Below are 27,330 nucleotides of genomic sequence, written 5' to 3'. Positions count from 1 at the left end.
CATCTTTCTGCCACCCCTTAAAGTCTCCCTGCCACCCTCTCACCATCCCATGAATAATTCTCTTGCCCCTGGCTACTGCAGTTAAAGTCAAAAACAAATATTGCTGAACGTCGCTAGATAAGACAGAACAGTTATTACTGTAACAGGGGATTTGAAGAGACAGACATAAGTAGTACACCGTTTCACTAGAACAAAGATAAGCAATGCATAAAGAGCCAATCTTTGGGCAGTTAGTTATTTCTCCTACAATCCACCTGTAACCACACTCTCACAGTCAACTCAAAAAGAAAGAAACCTAAATCAAACTGACCCTTACATACATAAAACAATACATATACTTCTTTTATATAGCATGCTGAAAGAAATGAATGTTTTACTCATACTTGAGGTACATGTAATCTTTATTCTTTTGGCGTTTCAGTGAAATGGGTTATAGCAGTGTCTTGCATGCGGTTTATTTATACACTACAAGCATTATGCATATGAATGATGGGAGATGTGGAATCCTGTGTAATCAAAACATTCTTTCATTATGCATAAAGTATAGTGTAGGTATTAAATGTTTTAATCACATGCAAAATATACTTACATGAATGGAATTATACTTTTATAGCATGGAACAACAGATGTAGTTGTGACACAGTTTAGGGTGGATGTCATAGCTATGGGAAGAACTGACAAAAGTAACACAACTGCCACTATAAAATGTAAACAGAAGTAGGAAACAACCAAGGGCACATGAGATGTGTGATGCCATGTCCTTGAGACAATCATTCAGAATATTCTCAGCCATTTTTCATCCAACTTAGATATTTATCATGATAAAGATTGAGAGGTAAACTGTAAGAAATCAGTTTACAAAGCACACACAAACATAAAAGAGCATCTCCCCTTTTTTACAGTCCCCATTTCCAAACAAAATATACAGTTAGAGGTTGAATAAAGTGAAGTAAAGGTTAGCTAGCATAGTCATATAACATCACCAGTAATCAAACACATGGCTTTGTCTTATGAAGAAAAATTACCATCCATATAACAGTATTCATGGACATTTACATTTTTCACCTTACAGCTCCTGCTGAATACACAATATCCGTATCTGCCCACATACATGGAGAATATATTTAGTTTTGTATCACAGATAATAAATAGAAATTGTTCCATAAACTCCGTCATTTCATAATCATTACAGAATACACATTGAGGTTTATCATCAAACACAGCTAAGAAAAAAACAAACAGACAAAATGAGTAAAAAGTAGACACATGGAGGAGACCTGTATTTAGTAGAGGTCAAAACATGTTAAGTGACACTGCCATCCTGCAAATTGACAATTTTACAGATAATCTCCTCCTAGAGCAAACTGTCAGAGATTTGTGGTAAAGAGAGGTAACTTATAACAGGGTCGGTTACAGTGTACAAACAACATCAGCTTTTTCTTGAATTTCCAACTTTGAAAGAAAAAAACCTTCAGTTGAAGACTCTGTTTTTAGCACAGTTTCATGATAAAATTAGCACATAGTTAGCAATATTGTAAATAAATAACACCACAGGCTGAGATGAATTATGTGATTGATTTTGTTGACTGAATAAAACTGAATGTGCAAAGTATTTATGCCATGTGTTACTGCTCTGACACTGATAACCAAACATAATCAGCTGGATTTGTTTGGAGGCTAAGGTTGTGTTTCTGTAATGTATAAAAATCAGCCATGTCCAGACAGTATACTCTGCATCATGAAGCATGACGGACAGAGAGAGAGAGCTACTCTCTAGCTACACTCTAGCATGCATAATCATGGAGAAACATTCATGCAGGTCTACATTTCTAGTTACTGCAGAAACTCCGACGTGGTCTCTTGGATTTGTCAAGTATTCTAAGTGCTATTAGTTAGCAAGACTAGCCTTAAAGCAATGCTGCTTGTTGTAAAGACTACCCCTGAAGGAACAACGCTTTTGAAGAGTAAAAAAAAGTATAAAAAGTCAATTAACCAAACTATGAATTCTGAAAGTAATAACATTACAATTGTTTTTCTCTGCTTGGAAAATAAGTAGCTAAAGTAATACAACATTCAGTGATATAACAATAATTCTAGACACTGGATAGCAGAGCTAGCTGCAATAAAAGTTAAAGCAGTAACTAATGTGTCTTTCAGAACACTTGCCCATCCCCACCAACAGCCAAAAGACATCTTTGCTCCTGAACACAGTCAAAGTGGTCCCACTACTGCCTGCATGAGCTACTTAGGCACCAACCTTCAGACTCAAGTCAGCATGGTCAGTTTGACATAGATATCCATACTAAAGAAGGGATCTCAGTCTCAGTCACTTTCAAAAGTTGTAAACATTTTGTCATTAATTAAAATGTCTTTGTTAAATCTCCAGCATTCTTTTATTTATCTTGCTCTTCAACATCTTTGCCCACAACCTCCCTTTCACTTTTGTCTTTTTCATATTTGTTTTTTCCATTGGTTATCACACTGTTACATGAAGGTTGAGGGGCCGTTGAAGCTGTAAGTTCACCCTTATCAGCGCTAGAAATTTCTTTGAGTTTGTCTGTGACAAGATCCTCTTTATCAATGAGTGTTTCATCCTTTTGAATGTTATCACTGGATGTGGCAGAGGGCTTACTGGCAGCATGTTTCCTTGCATATTGTTTGAATGCTCTCTGGATGACAATGGCTGACGTGTCCTCCTGTTTGCGGCGGAGGGTGGTAGTGATGGGTTCGTAGGACACTTTGGAAGGATTGGAGGCCATGAAGCGCTCCTCCATCTGCGCCCTTAGGATGTCCATCTCCCCACCCTCACCCAGAACACGTTTTGTGAATGCAAACAGGATGTCCAGGCAGTGAATGCGTTCACCACTCACCATGGGTAGATCCATGGAGATCAGTTCAAGCTTGTTAGGCTTGGCTATGCATAACGGTGGGTCCAGAGCATCTGCAAAGTCCGACAGCTTATTGTACTCCATGAACTGTGATGCATGAGGATCAAACCTTTCCCAGACCTCATAAAACATTTCAAAGTCATCCTCACTTAGTGGGTCCGCACTCTCCTCAGTGGCCACACCGAAGTTTTCCAGGATAACTGCAATGTACATATTCACCACAATCAGGAAACATATGATGATGTAGCTCACAAAGAAGGCGATTCCCACAGGGGGATTTCCACAGTCTCCCCGAACCAAACTGCCAGGATGCTCCATTTTATTGTCGCAATCATCTGTATTTCTGTTGAGAATGGGAGCTAGTAGGCCATCCCACCCAGCTGAGGTGGTGATCTGGAACAAACAGATCATGCTGTTGCCAAATGTCTCAAAATTGAAAAGGTCATCAATGCCTGATTCCCTCTTGACATAGGCAAAGTTTGACATGCCAAAGATGGCATAAATAAACATCACCAAGAAGAGCAAGAGACCAATATTGAACAAGGCAGGAAGTGACATCATCAAGGCAAACAAGAGTGTGCGAATTCCTTTGGCACTTTTAATAAGGCGAAGGACTCGGCCTATCCGAGCCAGTCGGATGACTCTGAACAAGGTTGGCGAAACGAAATACTTCTCTATCAACTCTGAGAGAAACATACCTAAGGAAAGAAAAGAAAACATAATAAACAAGCTGTAAACAAAACATGTATACGGATAAAATGAATGCTGGAAATTTATTTGAGCACCATGGCGAACAGAGGCGTGTCATACCAATGATTGACAGGATGACCACGATGAAATCAAATATATTCCAACCATTTGTGAAAAAGTAATGGCGAAGCGAGATCATCTTCAACAAACACTCTCCGCTGAAGATGACAATGAATACTTTATTAATATTCCCGAGAATGGCTACCATTTCCTTTGACTGGTCAGCAGTTTCCACCATCATGGCTACCATATTAAGCGATATTAGAACCATTATTACAATATCGAACGCTTGTTTTGTGGTGAAGTCAAAGATGTATCCTTGAATTTTGTTCTGAAATAGACACAAGGTGGAGAAACAAAAATAAATTTTAAGTGCGATGAAACAGAAAAATCTGAGCAGTAATGCAGATTAGATACTGTCATGATTAAATGTACATACTGATGGTCTAGGAATAGGTTTTTGTGGTTTCTTTGACCCCAACTTTTTCATTGCATTGTAGTATTTCTTCTGTTCTTCAGTCATGAATATGTCTTGACCTCCTAGGTAAAGAGCAGATGTAAAGCATGTTAAATCACAATGATGTGAAGTAGAGATACTGCCTATGGAGAAACTGATGGTATTTTTCTTTTTAATATTGCATTTCTGTCAAACTAGCAAGTAAAATATCACGTTTTCTTTAAAAAGCAGATTTGATACTTATCTTTTTCTTTTGCTGATTGAAATTGTCTATGATGACACCAATAAAGAGGTTGAGTGTGAAGAATGCTCCAAATATGATGAAAACAACAAAATACGTGTACATCTTCAGGTTGATCTCATACTCTGGTTGTAAGTCTTGCTATAATAGTGACAGAAAATGGAGACATTAGTACATTAGTTAAAGTTATAATCCTGAACATATCAGTCCTGGCTGATTTGGCAACTGATGATTTTTGTTCCTACAGTTTGATGTTTGAGCTTCACTGTACAGAATGATTTATGTGCAGAGTTTGACACTAGAAGGATGTTTTCACATTCATCTGCTAAAAGTGGAAAGTTTTTCTGTGGTCATTGAAAATCTAATTTTAAAGGGAGGGGTCTATCAGCATGATTTGTGACATCCCAAGTAGTTTTAAAGTGTGATGTAGAAACCTGAAGCCACCAGTGTACATACACTGATGTGAATTTTGAATGAGGTAGAAGGATTTTAATGTGGAATTTTCATTGCTGAAAAAACACATTTTTATTCAAAGCAGACTTTTTGTATGTATGTCTTAATACATGTCTGGATGGGATCTAAGTATTGGCAGGTTTAAGCTTCCCTGCTAGAACACTGAAATACAATACACCTGTTTATTGTTGTGTGGTGATTCGATTTTAATGTGTCATAGAAAGTAATGTGAGAAAAAAAAGAAATTGATTTACTAAAAAACTATATATTTTGTCATATTACAACATGTGTATTGTAGTCTTTTTTAAAATCATTGTTTGATTCCTTTTGAGTTAGCCATTTTAAATGTTCCATACATAGAGAGATAATTACAGGTAACCCATGAGCCAGACCAGATATCGGTACCATCAGAATTAAAACATTTTTATAGGGTCAATATAAATGATTTAATACATGATAACCTTTCCACGGGAACAGCTTTACATAATTTCCCCCATTAGTGCCTTTGCATAATTGCCAAAAAACACACAAACAACAATGTCTGAATCTGAATCCACTTGCCAACACTAACAGATATAAATTCACTTTCATGTCCTCTGCCATGTGTGCTAGCTAAAACAAATTATGCAGAGGCACCAATAGGGGAAAATAACAAAATATCCAATAAATAAGAAAAGCTACTTTCATTCAAAACTACTATCATTCATTCTTTTATCACTTAAAGTATACTGACCCTATAAACAATTTTTAAGTAAATTTTTAGGTACATTTTGGTAAAGTTTTGCCCACACACAAATTACTACTTACTACTCATAGTTACTTCAAACACTACTTATTTCACTGCTTATCATAAATATCTAATGGTGGCCAGTAGTCCAGACACACCCTAGGGAGGGGATATAATGAAAGAGGGAAGACACTTTCCCAGTTTTGAATTAAAGCAAATTTGGAGAGATTATTATACACTAATAAGATGGCAGTAATGTATATCATATTAAAACATAGTCTATGAATGTATAGGAATTTAAAAAATATTGCAGCTATAATTTGCCTACAGATGGTACAGGTAGCTTAAATTTTAGGTCTGGGCCCATTAACTATTAAAATACATTGAATGACTGTAATATCAGTAGTAAGTAATTTCAAGGTAATTTCATAAAAAGATTCTAAAATGTAACAAACGTGATCACCTTGTTTGGAGAGTCCACAGCAGAATACATGATATCCATCCAGCCCTTGAATGTAGCCTGCATAGAAATGAACAATATCCATGAAATATATTGTATTAGCCCTTTGATGTGTTTGTCACTGCCAATTTTCCACCAATACAGCCAACAACATATACTTAAAATACTTAATATTGCAGACATTGCAAAACCATCAAACACTATCAAACGAGTCAGTCACTTACTACTTGTAGCAGTGCAAGGTAACCCATGGCAACATTGTCAAAGTTGATTTTGGGGTTCTTCCAGCGAGACAAATTACCCAAGCTTGAACAGGCATCTTTGTTTTCCACCTCTGATGGAAGGAAAGGCTTATCTGTGGTTGTGTTGACACAAACGTAGAACTTCCCCGCAAATAAATTGACTCCCATGATGCTGAAGATGAGCCAGAAGATGAGACACACCAGCAGCACATTGAAGATGGAAGGAATGGCTCCCAGTAAGGCATTAACAACCACCTGCACACCAATACACAAACATAACAAATCTGTACAGCAGACAGGGATCAAATTATTTAGAACAGATGCACAACACTGTACACTAATGGTAATGGTAAGAATAGGAAAACACAAGAGTGAATGTTTCAGAGCCAACATACACATCAGCATGAGCTCAACACAGCTATGACTAACACCAAAGCTCAAATACAACGATAACTGCATGGTAAAGGTGGGAAAAGAATCAGGAGAGGAGGCTGGAGATTGATTCTATGTATATAAAAATGGTTTTAGTGAGTTACAACTAAATTTCAGAGAAATGTTGAAACAGAACACCTTGTAGAGGCAGGACGACGCCAGAAAATTTGCTTACTGTAAACAGAAACATAAATAAAACATGAAGAAATCATGTTAAAGAACCCAGCAAACAATATCCAAAACAGTGAAATTATAATGGAAACTAATGAAGCCCTACTGACGCACATGAAAAGCTGTTCATGCAAATGAGGGAATTCACTGGCTACCACGTGAGGAAAGATCTTAATAGTGCTGTAAATCTAGACCACCACAACATGAAAGCAACTAATCAATACATGCTACATTGATTTCAGCAGCCGACAAGCCCTCCCTCTTCAGTTACATAAGTTGTCAAACCCTGTTTAAGCCCATGCTTGCATTGCAGAGCAAAATATTTACAAAATAATACTAAAATATATTTTATTTTGTTACAATAGATATGGCGTCACTTAAAGGAATAGTTTGACATATCTAGCTGTTAGATATGAAGCTGGAGCCAGGAGAGGGTTAGCTTAGCTTAGCATACTAGAAACAACAAGCCTGACTCCATGAAAAGATAACATAATCCACCTACCAACAGCTTTAAATTTTACTAATTAACATGTTTTGTTTAATGTCTACAAAAAACAATGTACCAAGTGTTTATGAGGAGTTAATTTATGTTAATTCAACATTAACTTGTTAATCAGCGAAATTTAGAGGTGCTGGTAGGCAGATTTGTTTAACCGTTGTACAGAGTCAGGCCTACTGTTTTAACCATGTTACCACTCTTTATTGCTAAACGTAGCTACGATATACTGGCATCACATTTATTTAACAGATATGAGAATAGTATAAATCTACTCATCAACAATCTCAGCAAAAAAGTGAAAAAGCACATTCCCTTAAAATGTCAAATTATTCCTTTAATCAAAATCCTGAATCACTGGTGTATAATTAGATAATAATTTAGAAGAAAGTCATGTAATCAATGTGTCATTTAAATATTTAAGTCAATCCTGAGGACATATAACAGCTGGAGAAAGAGGATTAGGGAAGGACAGGAATGCTTCATTTACATGCAACACATTTTTAGAGTATTTTGCAAAGTCATATAGTTTTATGCTCTGTATTAGACTGCAGAGTGCTTGTGTTCTGTACCCATGCAGTCAGCCGTTGGTATACTGTACACTGTGACTGGGGGTGGGGAAATCCAGTGACTCTTACCCTCATGCCTTCAAACCGTGACAGGGCTCTCAGGGGCCTCAAAGCTCGCAGGGTTCTCAGAGACTTTATGGGACCGAGTTCAGAATATCCCATGGCATTGGCTGCCATACTGACCAGCGAGACCTGGAACAAAAAAACAAACTAACTAAGAATTGTCTAAACAAGTAAGTGTGTTTCTGTATAAGCTGAGGTGTTTCAACATACATCAACAATGAGGAAGTCCAGCCAGCACCAGGCATTGGTGAAGTACTTGGCAAATCCATACGCCACCCACTTCAACAACATCTCTAGAATGAAGATGTAGGTAAAGATTTTGTCCGCAAACTCCAACATTACTTTAATGGTCTTCCTCTTCTCAATGTAGACGTCTTCAAATGCCTGAATGTGAAGAAAATTACAGTGAGTAATGCAATTTATAACAAACCATAGGAAATGGTATTTTAATTAAACAGTTTGAGAATCTACTGCCTGGACAAGATATGCCACACATAATATGTAAATACATGAGCACAGCAAAATCAGGTGTTTAAAAAAAACAACAATTTTATCTAAATTTTTCTTGCCACAGAGACTTACCAATGCCCCACTGCTAAGCAAGATAATGAAGATGATGAAGCTCTCAAACCAGTTGTGCTCCACTATCCGGTAACAGGTCTTTCTGAGTGTCCACCACATTTTCCACCGGCCCACATCCACATTTACTTGACAGCACTCGAATTTTTGCACACAAACTGAGCAGAGACAAAAGGGGCGATGATGATTTACCAGTGTAATATGCAGTGTCAGAGTCACACCAAGGCTGTAGTAGGTTAATCGGTTATAGTAGTATTCACCATCAGGAAAGCAGGCGTCAGGTTCCATAGATTCTTCCAGTTCAATGTCTACTGACCCTTCTCCCTCCCCACCTGGAAGACCGTCCACTGTGCTGCCCTCAGAGGAGCTGAACTGGCCATCGTCCTCTATAATCTGCAATTGAAGATGAGTAAAATCATTGTTAGATAAGCAAATATAACAGAGCCATGGCAAAAATAAATGACATGCAGAGCACCTCTCTAGCCACACACGTCATGCACTCCATATCTCTTCAAAATGAAGTAATTGAATTGAGTCAAAAAGTACAAAAAGTAATAAATTACCAAGAGACTTGCACAAGACATGTGTGATATGATATGTTTTAACTACCACTGACGTCTACCGTGTGTCTTGTTTAAGGCTGTTGGTAAGAAGGACTTCACAAGCATCACTGACATGCATTCAGTTCAAGTTTGAATCAAATGTATGATGGCTAAAATAAAGAACATGCGTGAATACAGTATTTGCTGTAACAAGATTGAACAAATCTTATATTTAAAGGGAGACATGAAAATCATCTGCATGTTCTCTTTCTGCAGTCCAAATAATTAAAAACACACAAACATTAGGGCACTCTCATTAGCTTGACAGCAGAAGCCTTTAAAAGAGAAGACAAAAAGGAGTCTACAATACAGATGCTACTGTTCACCTCTTCATAATATCCACTTAATGTGGGAGACGATATCCAGATCTTATATTTTATTGTTATATTTAAGTTATACAGTTTCTAAACACTATATAACACTAAATAAGGCAGAAATATCTCAAATTAAATATCTAAAAGTTAGACTGTAGGTGTTGTGAAGTAGCCACATGGTCTCTACTGGACTCAGTTGTTGTATGGCTTTTTACTGGGTGTGTCTCCTAATAGCTGGTAGATGAGAACAGTTTGAATGCCTTCCTGGAGAATGCAGGAGCACTTGGCTGTCCTGGGACCAGCTAATGCAGTGCAGGGAATGATGTAAGCATGTTACTGCTATATACTGTGAGCACTAAAGTCAGTGTTTTGATGGTTTGTACTTCAGTCCATCCATTTCTATTTCAATTTCTGTTTCAGAAAACCTTGTGACATTAAATGTTCAATTTCTTTTGAAATATTGTGTAAATAAGTGACATTTTTAATAAATCTAAAGTGAGTAGAAAGGTCTGCGTTCTGAAATCGGAAAATCACTACAATGTATTGTCATCATCCCACAATGAATGATATTTTATAATAACTGATGACTAAGATTATGATCCCATTATAATTGAAAATCCATTCTCAATTTTGTCAGAAACCCAGAAAATGAAACAAAACAAGCTGAAACAAAAAATAATTTAAATTAAATATAATTTAGTAAACTCAACTAATCAAAGAATCAAGAAAAATAAAAAGATTTTGCATTAACAATTTTGCAATGAAAGAGTTTTCACTGATGTTTGAATCAATAAAAATATTCCAGCATCAACCAAAACACAAATTCAGGACTGAACGGTGAATGAAGTAAGGCCAAAAAAGGATGAGTGACTGCTAAAACAGTTATTGGATGGTTATTGTAAATGAAGTAGGCAATCTCCATGTTGAGTGTAATGTATAGTAGTGTGTTCTTACAAGTCTCCTACAACTCTGAGAGCATCTGTAAAGCAGCAGCAAGCAAGCAGTAACAATGATTTTGCTTGTACATTTTCACATCAAATATTGCCTGTAGGCAAAACGATTCAAATTTGATATTTTCTTATTATATTTTCTTTTTTTCAAAGTATAAACAAGTAAATTAGCAACAATAATATATCATATAGTAGACAGTTAGGGTTTCTTTTCTTCCTTTTGCACTGTGAGCTTTTCTCCCCCAGAAACAAACAGACCCCCTGAAAGCATTTCGCTACCAAGCACTCAGACTTAAATGGCACATAATGTAATCTACACAATAGTATTTTCCTGTCTATATGGCCTCTCCTCGTTAAAGGGTCATGCTATATGGGCTCTTCAGGGAAAACATCACGTCACATGCTCATACCTCGTTGCCATGGTCTGTGGGTAAAGTGCTTTTACGTAAGTGCCTGGACAGACCATACCACTCGTCAAGAACCACAGCCAACATTGAAATCCTTTGACGTCGATCAGACGTAAACTCATCTCTACCAAGTAACTGGAGCTTCCTTACCACATCAGACGAGGCACTGCTGAAGTCCTCTGTGTTGAGATTTTCAAAGTCAGACTCTCCCACAGCAATAGGAACAGTGACAGTCAGACTAGGATTGTTGATGAAAGACATTATAGAATCATCACTTCTACTGTTGACTATGTACTTGTCTCCATTTTTGTCCACTCCGGTCACATCCCCATTCTTTGAAAAGTCTTTGATGGTGTGGTTGGGGACACCATTGGGCCCTAAAGGTTTGTGGAGCTCCTCCAAAGATTTGTCCTCACCCTTCCCTTTCTTCTTATCCCTGAGACAGGCACTGTTGCAGCTGCTTCTAAGCATGGACTTGGCAAAGGCAATGCCTCTGTGAATCCGTCCAATGGCAATCTGCAAATTGTTTGTGTCGTCATCTTCCGTTGCTGCCAGGTTGTCAGCACTGAATGAACTCAGCAGCAGGGCCAGGAACAGGTTCAGCACCTACCAGAAAATGACATGACTATATGAAAGAGTGCGTTATCTTTTAACTATTGTACTTTATAATAACAACAGCTATAAAACTAAATCAGATAGTAAGACAAGTTGGACTCATGAATTGACCATAAGAGATGATAATGTACCACAAGGTTTCCAATAACCATGACCATCATGTAGACAATGATGCACATGGACATCCCAGCCACCTCCATACAGTCCCACATGGTCTCTATCCATTCTCCACAAAGCACTCGGAACACAATGAGGAATGAATGGACGAAGTCATTCATGTGCCAACGGGGTAGAGTGCAGTCGGTAGAGATTTTACACACACAGTCCTTGTAGCTTTTTCCAAACAGTTGCATGCCCACCACAGCAAAGATGAACACGATGATGGCCAGCACCAGCGTCAAGTTGCCCAAAGCCCCCACTGAGTTACCAATTATTTTGATCAGTGTGTTAAGAGTGGGCCACGATTTAGCCAACTTGAATACTCTAAGCTGTAAAAAGAAAAGACAAATTAGCCATATCACATGATTCTGTACTCCAAATGCATATGAACATATTGACTATGACACATATCTGTTTAGACTTACCAATCTGAATGATCTCAGAACAGTCATGCCACCCCCTGTTGACATACAAAGCTCTATCAAGCTTAAACTGACAATGATTCCATCAAAAATATTCCATCCCTTCTGAAAGTAATAGTATGGGTCCAAAGCAATGATCTTGAGGACCATTTCAGCCGTGAAGATGCAGGTGAAGACCTTTATATATAAATATAAAAAAAGATATAATGACCATTTATAAACATGACATCTATTTTGCAAAGAAAAAAAGAAAGAAATTCACTACTCTACAGTCCACTCACCACATTGCCTGCAGAGAGCACTTTGGAGAAAGTGTCGGTCATTGGGTGATGTTCCATGGCCATAAACAATGTGTTGAATACAATGCAGATGGTGATGGTTAAGTCTGCAAATGGATCCATCACAATTAGGTGAACCACTTTCTTGATCTTCAGCCATGCTGGACTACATTCCCAGATGAGGAAGGTGTGGGCAAAATTGTACCAGCAAGTAGGACACTTCTGCCTCGACTCCTCAAGCTCTGATGCAGAAGTATGGGAAAACAAAAATAAATATATTTTTATCTGAAAGGACCATTTATCATTACAATACTGAAGATATGATCAAGAGAGGATACTTGTGCCATAGTGTACAATACCTACCCTCCATTGTGCTGGTTATGACACTAGCTATACTATGAGCTCTCTGTCTGGTCTCTGGGCCATCGAGATAGTCCATACACACCTGGTGTGTTCCTCCACCGGCCTGTTTGTACTCTGTGTCAGTGGTGTCAGCCTGGAGATAGGAAGCATTGTTACAGATGCAACTGTGCTATGTAACCATGGAGACACAGTAGCTAAAAAAAATTAATAAAAGCGTCAGTACTTTGCATCACAGTGCAAAACTGCATACATAAAAGAGAATAACAAGCAAAGGGATTAGTGCATTAGCAAGTCCCATATTTCTATATAATATGGAAATGAGCGCGATGACTTGGTACAATAATGGCACCCTGGTCAGATGGTCAGAAGCTGTTATGTTTGCCAATCATAGTGGCCATTGAATTAATTAGCATCCACCTAGTAGGGATGGGCATGTGTACTCGATGAGTTTTTTTCTCATTGCTTATATTTTTAGCCATGTTAGCAGCATGATGTTTTGGCTTTTAGTGAAATATCTTGACAAGTATTGGTTGAATGGTAATGAACTTTGTTATAGATAACCTAATGACATGCCTTTAAGCCTCAGCTATACTTTGTGTTTTGCGGTAATAGGCAAGTAAGCAATGCTAAACTAGCATTGCCAGTGTAAGCATGTTAGCATGATGTGAGCATTTAGCTTCAAGAATTTATGTCACTTTGACACAATTAAATAAATGTTTACAGCATTGCTTACTGAAATTAATAGAATCCAGTGACCTTTAACATGAATAATTCTAAAACCAATAACATACTTTGGAAAAAGAACAGAAATTTGACTGGTGTTGCATTTAACCATTAATTGAAGTTACATAGTGTGAGACAGACAGGAAAAGGACAAACAGAAAAAAGACAATCAAAAAAGATAAAGCCATATTTGCTAAGAGGCTATGGGTGAATAAATAGGGCCATTGGAGGTCAAAAGCCTTTCTTACATTATCTCCAGTGAAGGCCATATCTACCATCAATTTAGGCAGAAAAAGCCCCACAGGTGACGATGGGAGTGAACTCCCACCCACCAGAGACACAACCCCATTGCAGTCTACAGAGCTGTGCTTGATCCCATTGGGTGGAAGTAGGCAATGTGACAAGAAGCTGCTTTGGCTCATAGTGCTGCGGCGGCGATCACAACTCCTGGGGAGAAACAAAGAGCCCCTCCGACTCAGGTTGTCCCCAAAAATGCTGTTCTCATCATCAGCAAACTCATTTTCGGAGCCAAAGTCCTGTGCTTGGCTTCGGAAACTGAAAACGCTGGTCCTGCTGTTCCGTCTGGGTGAGAACAGGGGTCCACGAAAACTCAGGAAGGACTAGGAGAGAAAGATACTCTTCAGTGCATATACGATACGTGCTGATCATAAAGAAGAAAGAACGGTGATGACAACGATCAAAATAAAAGTGATTTCTGTCGTGAGGTGATGATGATGATGATGATGAGGGTCATAATGATGATGTTGGTAAGGAAAATACAAAATAAAAATAAATTGGTGATGAGAAGGGTAAGGATGATGATCAAGGTGATGATAAAGATGAAAAAGATAAAGATGATGATGATGATGATGATGATGGTCATAATGATGATATTTGAGAACATTGTAAGGAAAATGCAAAATTTAAAATACATGTTGGTGACACTTAGAATGGTAAGGATGATGATGGTTATGATGAAGAAGGAAAAGATAAAGATGATAAGATGATGGTGGTGGTGGTGATGATGATGATGATGATGATGATGATGATGATGATGATGATGATGATGAGGATGTTCATAATGATAACAATCATTGTAAGAAGGAAAATTGTAAAACAAAAAATGCATCTTGATGATGACTGACAATGACATATTATATAATATGTGAGTAAGTTGATGAAGAAAAAGAAGAAGAGGATGATAGATGGCGATGACACCAATGACGGAAAAAAAAAAGTCATGGTGATAGCAGACAACGCAATCACAAAATTTGTTAGCGACTCATGAAGGATCAGGAAAGTATATATGTTGAATAACGTGACACATACTGAATATTCGAAAATAAAAAAACTTGAAACTTGCCTATAACTATCTGCCATTCAAATGTATGTTATATAACCTTGAGAGTCTTCTTATTGACAAAAGTTCCACAGAGCTTCAAAATACATATCTACCATTCAATTAAGAGAACACTTATCATTATATTTCTACTGACATAATCTCAAAAACTGAGATTTTGTTACATATTGTGGCCACTGGAACAGGCTTGGTACATGAGTCCCCGCTCTTACATTATTTTGATAAAAAGGGTATAAGTTATATGGGACAATATGTCATTTAGTAGGTTTGTAAATTGTTAAAAGAGGAAAAAGATAAGGATAATTTTATCATTCTTGACTGATTCACAATAATATAATGGGCTTTAGAATTGAGAAGGGACTTAATAAGCTAAAAACAGGGCACCAGTTCAAGATACATAGGTAGCAGAATATCACTGTGCAGCGAACTGAACCTGATGTGCGGATGAACATTTCATGTCATAGTTGAGCAGGTTTGCACCCACAGAGAAGCGGCAGCGAGCTTTCTTCAAACTGTCCTGTGATTCAGATCTAGGAAACTTGTCATCAGCCCCTTTGCCCTCCTCCTCCTTTCTTTTTCTTCGCCTGTTGCGTCTCTCTTTGGCACTTTTGGAGCTGAGCTTGGAGGCGTCAGAGGAGCTCTCAGTGCCTCCGGCTTTATCACTGACCTCCCCGCACTCAACACCAGCTGCAGCTGCTGCTGCCTAGATGAGGACAGAGAAAGAGAGAAATAGGTGGAGTAAATCTTTGTCATTCTTATGTTGTTCAGTCTCTGCTGACACTGTCAGAGAGGCCATCAAATGCTTTGATTCAGTTTCAAGCTTAAAATAACGTTTGGACTTCTGGAATAACCTGCCAAAAAAGTGGGAATGCAGTGGGAACATTTTAGGAAACAGTATTATAAAACAAAACTAGAATAAATTTGGTGAAGACTTTGAAGGAATTATAGGTATAATAATTATAGGTGAATACACATTTTTAAGCTGATTAATGAAGACTTATCATAGATGTATTGGCTAAACAGGTACAAATGTACTTGTACTTACTATGTCAAGATGAATTCTTGGAAAGTATAACTATACAAATTGTGGCGCTTTTGTTTTCTCCTGGCATTTATAGATGTAATGGCTCTCTAGCAGCTGTAGGTGAAACTCCTTTACTCACAAGATCCACCATTAGCTAGGTGTGCTCGATGATGTGTGAGGCAGTTAGTATGGTCATCAGTCACAGTGACCTTGACCTTTGACTGCCAAATTCTAATTAGTTCATCCTCGAGTCCAAGTGGACATTTGTGCCAAGTTCTGAATGAAGGATCTGAATACTTCCTACGTCCACCACTTATAAAATCATATATATTATGTATACCCAGCCATAAACTGTGTAACTGGTTTGCTGTTTGTTCCATATAAACATCATATGGAAAATAACCATGATACCAGTGTGCATGCAAAACACTTATCTCGCCGGTAGCTGTGAGTAAACTACCACTTACTAGAAAGCAACCTTGACCCCTTCAGCCTTCTCTTGTGAAAAACAATTCAATTTCTGGTACTAAAAATAAAACGTATCCCAACTTTATGTTATTAAGTTGGAATCAGACCTTGTTCAGAATCAGTGTGATGGAGCAATGGTGTGATTTTGAGTTTGTGGATTGTCCTTTACCTGAGCGTCTTCTTGCTGCCGTTTCAGCTGCTCAAGCATGGCCTGAAACTCCTCCTCCTTCTCCTGTGCCTCCTTTATGGTGGCCTGGCTCTGCTCCTCGTAGGCCATAGCTACTACAGCCAAGATCAGGTTGATCAGGTAGAAGGAACCAAGGAATATCACCAACACAAAAAAGATCATGTACGGCTTTCCTGAAACCCGCAGCGTCTGGAAGGAAAAAGAAAAACAATGTACTGGTAGACGTGTTTTATACTTATAGTTACATTTAATATTCAATATATTCATTAATCTTTTATTTTATTCCACCTTTTTATCTTTTATTTCCTAATTTCTGTATTCATTTTCTTGTCTTTCTGTAAATCATTTGGTGTGCTATATGCTTTGAGTTAAGTATATGACTATCATTATGATGTTCCAACCATGAGAAACATGTTAAACTGATTCACATATTCAGGAGTGAGAAACTGTGCAGATTAATGCGCCATGCTAGTGTCACCTCAGGTCATTTTATTAATTCAGTTATCCACTACATGTTGACTGTGAAAGTAACTAACGAGAGAGATTATTGAATCAGGACGGAGGTTTGAATGCATACAGTTGAGTATTTCCCTGCTGTTGCTGTGGTTACAGCCACTGTTGTTTTCTTCTATGAGAAATATACCAACAGTGTTTTTTTTTTTATTTAATCAGGGATTTTCAATTTCTACTATGGATATGATGAAAAATGCCACTGTTCCATAACATAAAAGAGCTTGTGGAGGGGTAATGCTACCCAATTACACACATTGCTAAAAATATGTGCTCATGGGAGCTTTGTTGTATTACTGTTTGCTTTACAATGTCCAGAGGCCTATTCAGTCGACATCTATTTGCCTTTAGGGCCATTCAACTTTTGTTTGCCTGAGTCATAGTGGGACTCATATTTGTTCCTACTGACCAAGATGCACCTGCACTTCATTTAGAGGTTTGTTTGAACACTTTTAATACCAATATTGTAATGTGAGAATGCCTTGTCTTTGACAGAGCCCCTCCTCAACACAGCGAGCACTGTTTGTATGTATTCAGAGGAGCAGAAAGTAGTACAAATACAGCAACCTCCACCACACATCAAACATTTAGTCAACCTGCCACCAAACACGTTTGTCTCACGGAGTCACCAAGCAACCAAAGAGGCCAAGGAAGACCCACAATGGCGCATAAGGATACATAATTAGGTTAATAAAAAACACAGAGTTCAGTGTATCACACTATTAAAGATTGCAAACAATTTAAGAACTGACGTGAGGGATCTTTAAATTGACTTGAACTGACTGACAAAATACATTACAGTAAAAAAATTATTTTTGTCCACGAACAGTCGTGTATGGGTTGAGATCTCTTGATTAGAATCGAATCATTTTCTGCAGTTACTGGGTTTAAGTTCAAAGCTCACCACATGACTACCATTAACTCTCTTTTCTTTGTAAGCTGCCACTAGGTTACATTGCATATAGACACAATTTTTATGCAGATGATAGCCTTTTCCTGAATCCTTTTAATATCATGCAATAGCCTTTTGAAAACTGAGCATCTGCATATCAGAGATCATCCTAACCAATGCTGTTACTTCTAGATAATATAGTAACACACCTCAGGTCACTGATATTCTTGCAGCTTGATCAAATAAGGGTTTAGAATTGCATATATGTGCGTGTATTGTATGCTTGGTTCTTCCAGTTTTTCTAATTTCATTAGCTACCTGCTGGTAAAGCTTTTCCCAGTAATCCTGCGTCATCAGTCTAAACAGAGAGAGGAAGGCCCAACCAAAAGAGTCAAAGCTGGTGTAATTGTAGTCTGGGTTTCTTCCCACTCTGAGGCATATGAACCCCTCTGGACACTGCCTGCAATAAACAACAAAATGTTTGTGAAGCTCAGAACAACCAGTAATTCACACTGTACAGCTTCTGGTAGTTGAGGAATAAGCTTACCCAGCTGCACTGCCGTTTCCACAAAGCAATGGGTCTCGTTTGTCTGGAAGGTAATAATAGTTGGCTGATGGGGAAAGAAAGAAAATCACAGTTTTGGTATGTGTGGCGAGCACTGTAGTTGTCGGCAGTGGTTGCAAACAAACCCAACATGGACTATGAATTATAATATAATACACACCTCTATAGTCTAATTCAATACACAACAAGAGTGCTGTAGGTTTCAATTCAACTATGGCCATTTTGAGGCTGTAGTTAGTAGTGTTGTTGGGGTAGGTGGCATTATATTGAATGGTGTTTCTAGTGTTTCCAAAGTTTTGTCCCCACCAATGAACAGGACAAAATAATACGTATCTCAATATAATGTCGTCCAACACTGTCATTAAATATAGCCTCATAAATTACAATGTATTCACAAACAAGAGAATAAAATAAAATGGTAACTCAATGTATATTGACATAAAGTAGTGTTAAAAATATCATAAGTCCTAACCACAAAACATCCAACTAGATATTTTATGATTACTTGCTTGATTACTTTTTTGTGCCGGATCAAGTTGTGACTACTCTGCAACTCAGAGTAGAACAGGGGAATAAAATAAATATAGTAAATAATAAAATAATAAATACTCACCTTCGTTGAGCAAGTACCCCTCATCCCACAAGGAAAGGTTTGACTTGTTATCTGTCCCATTCATGGAGGTCTCATTTTTTGGCACCCACACACACTTTTGCCTTAGATGGCCCATAAACAGTTGTAATCCTATGAGGGCGAAGACGCTCAAACAAAAGACGGTGAGGATCATCACATCGGCAAGCTTCTTCACTGACTGGAACAATGCCCCAACAATGGTTTTCAGGCCTGTCAGATACAGTATCACTCGTTACTTTAAGTTGTCAAATAAACAACATTGTCAACATTAATAACAGTCTAACAATACGAAATATATAAAAAAAATCCACTTAAGCTATGAGAGTTTTCACAGTTATGTGATGCTTTAATAGCAAACACAAGAAACACTAGAATAATATAAGTCTAATGGGCCCATTTGATAACATTTTGCTCTCAATTACTTCAACAACATGGGGGCTGTTTATCAGTCAGAACTCAAAGTGGTAGTCAGACAGGAGAAAGTAACACAGAAAATTAGCATCATGCATGTCATTGATGTTGTACATGCATCAATAATGGGACACCCCCTCACCACAGACACACAATAATATGCCTTCATTAACCACAAGCAAAGAGGAGCAGGCGGCAGTCAAGGAATAGTCCACTCAGAAGCAACAGTGCAAGAAACACAAGAAGCAGATTTCAAAAGAAATAGCACAGATCTCACAGAGTCACTATTCAAACTACATCTGTGATTCCTCAGTGGCTGCACTCGGCATGAGAGTCAAACAGCTGGAACCTGAAACTGATCTAGTAAACACCCTGAGGACTAGGGCTCACCTGGGATGTCCAAGATTGCTTTTAGAATTAGAGACATTCAGATTGCTGAAACAACTCTGTGACACATCTGTGACAAGGAGGTTGACAGGTTTGGTCTAGAAGCATCCCACACACATGTTGCAGGAGGGCAAGCAATTGGAAGGAGAGGAGGTTGAGGTGCAGCAGGAGAAAACCATGCAAGAGGCTAACTGACATGCACTTGCTCCTATTGCTTACCTGGGATAACTGAAATAGCTTTAAAAGCTCTCAGCACTCGGAATGTGCGAAGAGCTGAAAAATTGCCTAGGTTTACAAACTCTGTTACATACCTGCAGGGAAACTTAGAATTACTATGAAATATTGACTGAGACAAATATACATGTAACACAAAATTGAAGCCAACAATCTTAAATGTATAAAGCAGCATGCACATTGGTTCAAGTAAAGTGATGAGATCATGATGAGCAACAAGATATGCACCACGTCCCATGTGACAAAGATGTAAAGGATAAGTCTAGTGATATTCTATATTGTTCTTATTGCCAACAAATTCCGACAAAACCAACACTTATTTTTTCCCACTAACAAGTGTTTGTAGTCAAAGCCTGATATAGCTTAGCTTTGCTGACATGTTCCTTCATTTCTATGCTAAATACTCACTAGTGCTCCAAATCTGTGTTCATCCACACGGGCCTAACAGATGCAGTATTCACTCCTGTTTACCAGCAGTGTCCAGCTGTTGTAGAAGAAGATTTTTAAATGTCTATACATTAAACTATATTTTAGATATTTGTGAGCCATTTTAAAAGATTCTTCAGTACTTCTTCAGTGGGCTTGAGGCTGAGAGAGAAGCTGGATAGATGTTCTGATGTGTTTATTGGTTTGTAATTTGTTGACTGTAGGAAAAATATAAAATAACACAAGAACTAAATGATAACTAGTAATATAAGCAATCATATTATAAATCATTTGTTACAACCATCAGTGAAACCAGCACAACAGACAACTTGCTTATGCACCTTCAACACAGGCTCTATACTGAGGAAGCTTTGGGAAAAGAGGTAAAACAACATTCTAATTGACTGAGCATGTGGCAAGTACTTACGCCATGACAATGACACTGAAATCCAGCCAGTTCCAGGGGTCTCTTAGAAATGTGAACTTTCCTATGCAGAACCCACGCGCTAAAATTTTAACAAGGGATTCAAACGTATAGATGGCCGTAAATGTGTACCTGTTGGGAACAAAATGTTGTTGTTAAACTAATCTGCAAGTATGTGAGTGGGTACGTGATTCAGAGTGTTATAAAAGGGATACTTACTCTACATTCTTTGCCCAATCAGGTGGTCGGTGCATTGTCATAAATGCACAGTTGGTGATGATAGTGCACATGATCACCACACTGAACAACGTACAGGCAGTTGTCAAGGAAGCCAATTATTTTAATTTACACTTTTCTTTTTATTCATTATATCTCACTCAAGGCAGCAATGTAGACAATAAAGCCTTTGTGGATATAGGAGAGTAACCACAGATTTAGTGTGGGCTCAATATGAAAATGATTCATGCATATCAGATTAATATCTTAATGAAAGGATATGAGTGTACCAAAATCATAATTGATATTCTTCTGAGAAGGTTGAAGGGGCTCAGGATGTACAAGGCAGGAGTGGCGTTGAAGCGGTAGATGAAATTTCCTCTGTTTAATACTATGAAAGTCTGACAGAAAAAGACACGTATGATTAAAATACTTATTTCTATTTGGCTGACTTGCAATATCTAATTATAGTTAAAAAATAATAACAAATTATAGTTTCATGGCGTTACTTTCAACCACCAATCAAAGCAGGCTTTAGCCATATTATTTACAGCACACATTTTGCTGTACATATCACTAATCACAAACCCACATACATTTTCTCATTGGTCTTGTCTTCCTGTCTAAGATTCAAAGCCATGTGATATCAAACTGGGCAGACTGCATTTACTGTAGACTCTTTATCATGATCTGACTAAATTTAAATTTGAATCCTGATTCTTTTGTGTTTTAGTCTAATCATGCTCAATTTTGAAATCAAACAAACCTACTTTCTGATTACAGTAGTAGGGATCCAGGTCCTCCAGCGGTGTCGACACCAAGCCTTTAGGAACGTCCCCATACAGAAGAGGGAGTGATTTGCCTGCCTCCAGGTCACGGCTGGGCTTGAGCTGATTCTCATCGTTGCGTTTTCTCTTCTCTCCCTTGGGTTTCTTGGCGTTCTCCTCAGAGATCCGTATCTCAATGGCTGTGAGGGACTCACAAGTAAAGGGGCGGAAGCTGTCTGGACCTGGTGGTACAAGCAGCTGTGCCATCTTTTCATCCTGCACCTTCAGAGTGAACAGCTAGCCTCCAACATGGGAAAGGCCTGAAGGGTCAGAACAGATAAGGGGCTCTGATTAGAGGTTAACAACTTTTTAAAAAGCTGAGTTAAATCTTCCATGATCTACTGTGAAATATAATTTTATTGGAAACAATTAATTAAAAGTATTTCTAGCAGCAGATTAAAACTGCTTTAACTGGAAGAGAAGAAGGTGGGTGTGGCCCTGTCCTTTGCTGAAAGATCCTGATTTCAGGAAGTGGCAGGCTATAATGAGCCTAGAGATGGCTGTCGTACACATAAATTCCTGCCAGCTATGGTAAAATTAGATCTAATTATCCGCCCTTCTGTAGATAAAATTAAGATTTGACATGACAATGATCTATTCCAGGTGAGGCTCTTGCTCCTCTCCTCCATCCCTCAAAATGAAGAGTCCACTTTTCCCTCAGAGCCTGAGACAGAGCGGTGGGAGGAAAAAGATTCATCCTGCTAATAGGCCTGACTGGTATGATGTGTTAGGCAGACCTATGCAGTATTAAATATGAATGCATTAGAGACTGCACTGCATCTCTCTGGGTGCCCTGTGAGTTTTTTTGCTTGATCTGAATGTTATAGTGTAATAGAATACTTCCACATGCAGTGATGCAAGAAATCAATCACAAATACACTGGTCAATCAACTGCCCACAGCGCTGGGTTGTACATGTGTGATGTAATTGCAACAACAGAGGAAGGTCCAACTACAAAAAAAAAAAAAAAAAGCTTTGAATTTATAATATGTGAATGTGCACATGGTTTTTACAGCTACTTAGATGTGAGGTTTACACTGAGAGAAACCTGCCCAGACACAGAAGATGAAACTCAGCAGGTAGAGTAATTACTGATTTAAATGGGATTTTGGTGTTGTACAATATAACAATCTTGGGTACCATGCTACAGATCAACAGCATTAACATTGCTCCTGATGATAATTTTCGCACATACATCAGTGGTGCTGTCATCTCTGAACACAAAGATGACCAATTACTTCATTATTGAACTACTCAAAGGTATCGCGTGAGCCTTTGTAACTACAAAGTGTTGGTTACAAATATTTACACTTGCTGTAGCCTATTATTCATGTCCATTAGAATTCAACTAATGTTTTTTGTAGTCACTGTCATTATGGACAAGTGCTTATCGACCTGGTTTAAGACCAGAGAGGCTGGCCTAACACTTACAACACTTTGTCTGAATCTATCAGAGAAAAGGCCAAAATTCAACAAATCCAACACAAACACACTACATTAATGAGAAATGTGCTTTTCAACACTGCATTTCACAAAACCATTTAGGACCAGAGTTCTATATAATTTCCAGTCACATTTAGCAAGTTAACGTTTTTCATGAAACTGCTGTAATTTATAGCTGAGTGCAAATGATAGGATACTACTTTACTTTACTGGTTTTGTATGGTTTCGGTAACTCGTGTAGTGGTTTCAAATATGCACACTTTAAGCCCTTTGTTACAGTGATACATAATGTATGGTACATAAAGTACTGAGCCCATAGCTTCCTTACACACCAAGTACATTGATAAAGTCCCACTGATGTGCAATGATATTAAAAAAGAAAACAGTCCCCTCTATATGACGATAACTATAGCATATAACTATTAAAAGAAATACAATATACTCTGGGTAAAAGGAAACAACACTAGAACAACAGCAAGACAAACTTGTTAACTGTCTGATAACTATCCGCAAACATAAAACAGTATTAACCTGATGTTCACTCAACAAGGTCAACCTGCAATGACTAACTTCTGACGAGGTATGCATCATACTGTCAATCTGTTCCCAACTCATTACACATAACTTGAGATATGAGCTGCCACTTTGAAGCTTCAAATAGGCCCACTTCATTTTATCTGCAACCTGTCGGCATCATGACCTTGTGCTGACTAACCTAAAATGGATACATTTATTTTCCTTCGACTCTCGCTGGAACAGAATGTCAACACATTGGTTTTGGTATTTGCTATTAACCATACATTTAACTGTGTACTGCTGATGAGCTTTAAGCGATGGCTGACCCGGGCCTCCCGATTCACCTGCAAGTATGTCAAACACTCAGGCGGTGTCAAACAGAAGCTGAGCTTGAATATTTAATGTATACATTAGTCATTTAAAAACTTGATTTCATTGACCTCAAAATGCTTCTTATTACTTAGATGATGGTTTGTGACAGATTGTGGCTTCCTGGCCTCCAAACAAGACCAATGGAACCCTTGAAAGGTCAAGCTACGTACTGTAGGTGCCTGCATAGATATTTTGACTTATAAAAACCCCAATTCCACTGACATTAAACCAAGTGTTAATCTTGGTTATACAGTTAAATAAAAACATTTCCCAAAACCTGATTACCATTCTGATGAATAAACTAAAGCAAGACATGAGCTCTGTGTGTTTGCTCTGCACAGAAAAGTGACCTATGTTCTCATCAGGGTCCTGACTCTGCCTTCAATTGATTATTGAAAGCAGACTTCAAACCAGCCTGTGAGCTACAAGCATGAGGAAATAAAGACAAGTAGACCTTAACAAAGGTATAAATAACATGTAGTCCAGAGGAATCAGTATCTCTGCATTTACAAGTGGCTCAGTCACAGCTACCATCCACAATGCTTCTTACACAGCAACAATCGGATAGGTTCACAAGACTGCCTCAGTACAATACGGACATGCCCATATGTGTATTGGTGATGTAATCATTTCTTCCCTCTATACTAAAATTACCCTTTCGTTGCTGAGCTGCGCCAGAGGGACAGTAACACAATACAATATATATAATATATATGTTTGTACCAAAAAGAATAAGGATTTTGTTCACACTGGAATCGCATAAGCTAGGAATCTCTACAGGGACAGTACGGACACAAGCAACAACTAACTCTTTCAATGTACATTTATTATTATTGCAAGATAGGCATAGAAAATGTGAACCTATTCTTTACTTATTTATTCTAATGTATTGATAAAAAGTTGATACAACTTCTGTGAGATTTACATTACAGGTGAGGAATATGGGTGTTCTGCAAGATCACAACACACCACAGCTCAGTTTTGGTCAATCCTCGCCTGTTATGCTGATCACAAAAACAGGCCTACAACTGAGCTGCAGAGCTGTAGCAAAGATAACGACTAGAGTGACTCCAGAAGAGTTAGTGATTAGCATTTCAGTAATGAGTAGGACTGGAATAACATGTTCAACTTAAAACATACATGTATACACGGTGATCACAGTTCAGTATCTGCGGGCTCCTCAGGGACCAACACACTCACATCTTTTAAGTGCTCACAACTAATGCTTGTTACTGCCTCTTACAGACTACAGGATCCGGATTAGATCTTGCTCATTCAGGGCGTTGGCAAAATAACTGGTGATGAGGAGCTGTTAACATAGTTCTCTCTGGAATAAATTCATGTTGGGTTTTTTTTACGTACAAGCTGCCAGGCTACACTGTGTGTGTACAGCCTCGGCAGAATGCAAACAGGACAGTCTAATCTCTAATTGACAGCAATCTAATAATGATGTTGACAGTCATGCAAGCAGGAAGTCCTCTAAGATGGAGTGTGGGCTAATAATTGCTGCCATGCCCATTAACTTCTGTAATATATTGTAGTACATGATTTGCACTCTAGTCTTTATCCCTATGAACTACAAGAGATGCCATACAGGCCTTCTAACTCATAAAATGTGACATCTACTAATATGACAGTACAGGAAATACAAAGGCTAGATAGATATCAAATCCCTTTAGCACAGTTCTGTAATTATGAGGATATTAAATATTTAATATATAAGGAAATCCAATCCATTCTAAACAGATAGATAGATAGATAGATAGATAGATAGATAGATAGATAGATAGATAGAAAACTACAAGTTTTTGTCTCTGCTGCAGACTTCCATAAGTCAATCCAAAAGTTTAAATCAATTTCAGAATTCTCTTTCGAGAAACAGCACTCAGATGCAACTTTAACAGATTGTTAACTCACCATTAGTTTCCCATCCTCGACAGGTTAACAATAAAGCCGGCGTGGAAGAGCTTCAGTGTGTATAAAATGTATAAAATAAAAACCTGTCCGTCAGTTTAGGTTGTTTGACGCTTCTCCGGAGAGCAGAACTGGTATTTTCCACGGTTTGGACAGGAGAGCCCTGAGAGAGAGAGAGAGAGAGAGAGAGAGAGAGAGAGAGAGAGAGAGAGTGTGTGTGTTTCATCCGCCCCTCCGTGCGGCAGAGTCAGAGTGCTGTGCTGTGGTACTACCGGATGTTCCTGGGTACCAAGTGAGGGCAGGGAGCCGGAATGGCTGTTGTTGACATAATAATGTGGTGGACATTATCGTGCGTAATTGACGGTAATTCAGATGTTTGCACTGTATCAGAAACTAAAAGCTAAAGCCACAACTATGAACTAGATTGTGTACTAATACTATGTGTGTGTGTGTGTGTGTGTGTGTGTGTGTGTGTGTGTGTGTGTTGAAGGGGTCAGTGGCAGAGTTTGTCCTTTAGTTTTTTAAACGTCCGGGCAAGCAGCCCACACCAACTGCCTGATTTGCCTAGAGTCAGTTAGACAGCACTTCAAACTACAGACTGAACACCGCGCATAGGTGTGAGTAATAATAACTTAGTAAAGTTAGGTTGATGTCCTGACAGTGAACCAGGACATTCACTGTATGTCTGACGCCACCTGCTGGATACAGACAGCAATGTCAGAGAAATGTATATTATGTAGGCCTTTGAATTGCATAGTGAAGAGTTGCCAGAGTGGAAAAACAAAGCGACTGGACCGACTATATATAGATATAATATACACAATACTAATGCAAAAATGCATTGAAAACATAAAAGCCATTAAAATAATAAGAACAGTCTTTGAAAAGTATTTAAAAAGTAATAGATAATTAAAAAACAGAAAATACATGGATGCTGGTGCATACACGAATGAATGGTAACTTGGTGACACATCAAATATGTATAAAATATATGATTACTTATGAATACAAACACAGCATATGGTCATAAAATCTGATTTGAGCTACACACAAAAAACACCCACCTGACTAACTGCTACCCTACCCTGATTTGCTAAATCCTGTGATATAACCCTCAAAAACTCTATTATAGATTTCTGTGCATCCTTTACTCCTTCTTCAG

The 27,330-nt window shown here is 38.2% G+C and overlaps 1 protein-coding gene across 4 annotated transcripts; it reads right to left on the bottom strand.

Moving 5' to 3' along the window:
• Positions 1-383: 383 nt before the first annotated feature.
• Positions 384-26,358, bottom strand: scn1laa (sodium channel, voltage-gated, type I-like, alpha). 4 transcript variants are annotated; one of them, XM_051403684.1, is made up of 27 exons: positions 26,172-26,358; positions 21,867-22,183; positions 21,380-21,497; positions 21,100-21,190; positions 20,884-21,012; positions 20,016-20,107; positions 18,981-19,208; positions 18,350-18,413; positions 18,121-18,262; positions 16,383-16,589; positions 15,155-15,424; positions 13,610-13,981; positions 12,639-12,771; positions 12,279-12,517; positions 12,001-12,174; positions 11,548-11,904; positions 10,952-11,407; positions 8,789-8,921; positions 8,532-8,686; positions 8,160-8,333; positions 7,956-8,078; positions 6,201-6,473; positions 5,980-6,036; positions 4,336-4,477; positions 4,078-4,178; positions 3,699-3,969; positions 384-3,586 (listed from the first exon to the last, which is right to left on the bottom strand). In XM_051403684.1, the coding sequence occupies exons 2-27, from the start codon at positions 22,128-22,130 to the stop codon at positions 2,394-2,396; spliced, it is 5,958 nt and encodes a 1,985-aa protein (XP_051259644.1). In that variant the 5' UTR covers positions 22,131-22,183; positions 26,172-26,358; the 3' UTR covers positions 384-2,393. The 4 variants fall into 4 exon arrangements, with proteins under 4 accessions (XP_051259644.1, XP_051259645.1, XP_051259646.1 ...); XM_051403685.1 differs by having other exon boundaries at positions 15,206-15,424; XM_051403686.1 differs by lacking the exon at positions 13,610-13,981.
• Positions 26,359-27,330: the final 972 nt, after the last annotated feature.

The sequence above is a fragment of the Dicentrarchus labrax genome, unplaced genomic scaffold (assembly GCF_905237075.1).
Source record: "Dicentrarchus labrax unplaced genomic scaffold, dlabrax2021, whole genome shotgun sequence".
In the NCBI taxonomy this organism is placed as follows: Eukaryota; Metazoa; Chordata; class Actinopteri; family Moronidae; genus Dicentrarchus; species Dicentrarchus labrax.
This window is presented reverse-complemented; position numbering and strand designations above follow the sequence as displayed.